General features: G+C 35.2%; 1 protein-coding gene across 3 annotated transcripts in view; it reads right to left on the bottom strand.

The window, feature by feature from the left end:
- The window catches only part of LOC106533532 (rhotekin), a gene marked incomplete at its 3' end in the record, with an annotated part of 24,377 nt that overhangs the window by 17,514 nt on the left and 5,172 nt on the right, over positions 1-1,691 (bottom strand). The window contains 1 exon segment of one of the 3 annotated variants that reach the window (XM_014029874.1): positions 763-974. In XM_014029874.1, coding sequence (XP_013885328.1) covers positions 763-974 — 212 coding nt within the window. 3 annotated transcript variants of the gene reach the window in all.

The following is a 1,691-nucleotide window of genomic DNA, read 5'->3' as shown; positions in this document are numbered from 1 at the left end:
TATCCTTACTTTTACAGTATGTTATCCTTACTTTTACAGTATGTTATCCTTACTTTTACAGTGTGAAATCCTTACGTTTACAGTATGTTATCCTTACTTTTATAGTATGTAATCCTTACTTTTACAGTATGTAATCCTTACTTTTACAGCATGTAATCCTTACTTTTACAGTATGTAATCCTTACTTTTACAGCATGTAATCCTTACTTTTACAGTATGTTATCCTTACTTTTACAGTATGTTATTCTTACTTTTACAGTATGAAATCCTTACTTTTACAGTATGTAATCCTTACTTTTACAGTATGTTATCCTTACTTTTACAGTATGAAATCCTTACTTTTACAGTATGTAATCCTTACTTTTACAGTATGTTATCCTTACTTTTACAGTATGTAATCCTTACTTTTACAGTGTGAAATCCTTACTTTTACAGTATGAAATCCTTACTTTTATAGTATGTTATCCTTACTTTTACAGTCTGGTCTTTTTAAGATGTGTTGCTGCAATAAAATTGCAAAATGACCTTTGTTTTTAATTATGCAGTTTCTTCATTTCAACATTTGCTATGTAGACTATGTTTCATTTTTTAAGAAAATATGTGATTTTGAGATTTGCAGATCACACACAAAATTAAACACACAACCTGCACAATAAAGGGACCTTTTCTGACACCTAGTGGTCAGTTGGATACATAGCAGTTTTTTGTGAATCAGACATCTTGCTTTTGCTTATGAATCCAATGAATTACAAACATCCTTACTTGTGATCTGACCTGCTTCCTACTCGCTGTAAGATTTGTGCCCTCCTGATTTTCTGCAGCTGGCTGAGCAGAGCCAGGACCCGGGTGTTGCAGGTTAGCAGACTTTTGGAGGCCTCCAGGGCCTGATCTCTGTTGGAACAAGCAGCCAGCAGCTTATAGGCCCCCTCCCGCATCCGCACCTCCCTCTCAATCTGCTGCAGCACATCATCCTCCTGTGTGGGAGTAAAATATATACATGTAATAATTATTTTGACTAATACCTATAATATTTGTTATAACTCAAGTACAAACAATAAAAAGTCTAAAGTTGCTTGAAGAAATGCATATCAGCCATCACTTTTATACTAAGATCATCCTATGATGAGAAATTACAAAGTTGTGGTGTTTTTGATCAAACCTTGAAAATACTGTAGCAGAATAATACAAGAAAGGAAACTAAATCTTGTGTTATACTCAGGGGCGGCTCTAGGGGCGGGGCCACAGGGGCATTGGCCCCTGCTGGAATTTGATTGGCCCCTGAAGTGCCCCTGTCCTGTCACTCATCTGTTCTTTGCCCAAGAGTGATGATGCTGGGTGCAGTGTTGTATAAAGTACTTCAAAGTGATACTTGAGTAAAAGTACAAGTATCTTACCATAAAAATACTTTGGTAAAAGTTAGTCTTCTGTAAAAATACCACTTGAGTAAAAGTCTTAAAGTATCTGATATGTTTTGTACTGAAGTGTCAAAAGTAAATTTCTGACACAAAATCTACTTAAGTACTAAAAGTAAAAGTACTGAGTAAAAGTGAGCAGTTAGATTTTCCAAAATGACATTTATTGGGAGGTGACTTCTCCAAAAAAAAACAAACAAACATATATTTTCTAACGGCGTGCAGCTGTGATGGGTTGTGTACAAGCTAATAGGGTGTCAGAATGGTATATATTTATAC

The sequence above is a fragment of the Austrofundulus limnaeus genome, unplaced genomic scaffold (assembly GCF_001266775.1).
Source record: "Austrofundulus limnaeus strain Quisiro unplaced genomic scaffold, Austrofundulus_limnaeus-1.0 Scaffold962, whole genome shotgun sequence".
Lineage (NCBI taxonomy): Eukaryota > Metazoa > Chordata > Actinopteri > Cyprinodontiformes > Rivulidae > Austrofundulus > Austrofundulus limnaeus.
Note: the sequence above shows the minus strand (reverse complement) of the source record. Positions and strands in the feature narration are given on the sequence as shown.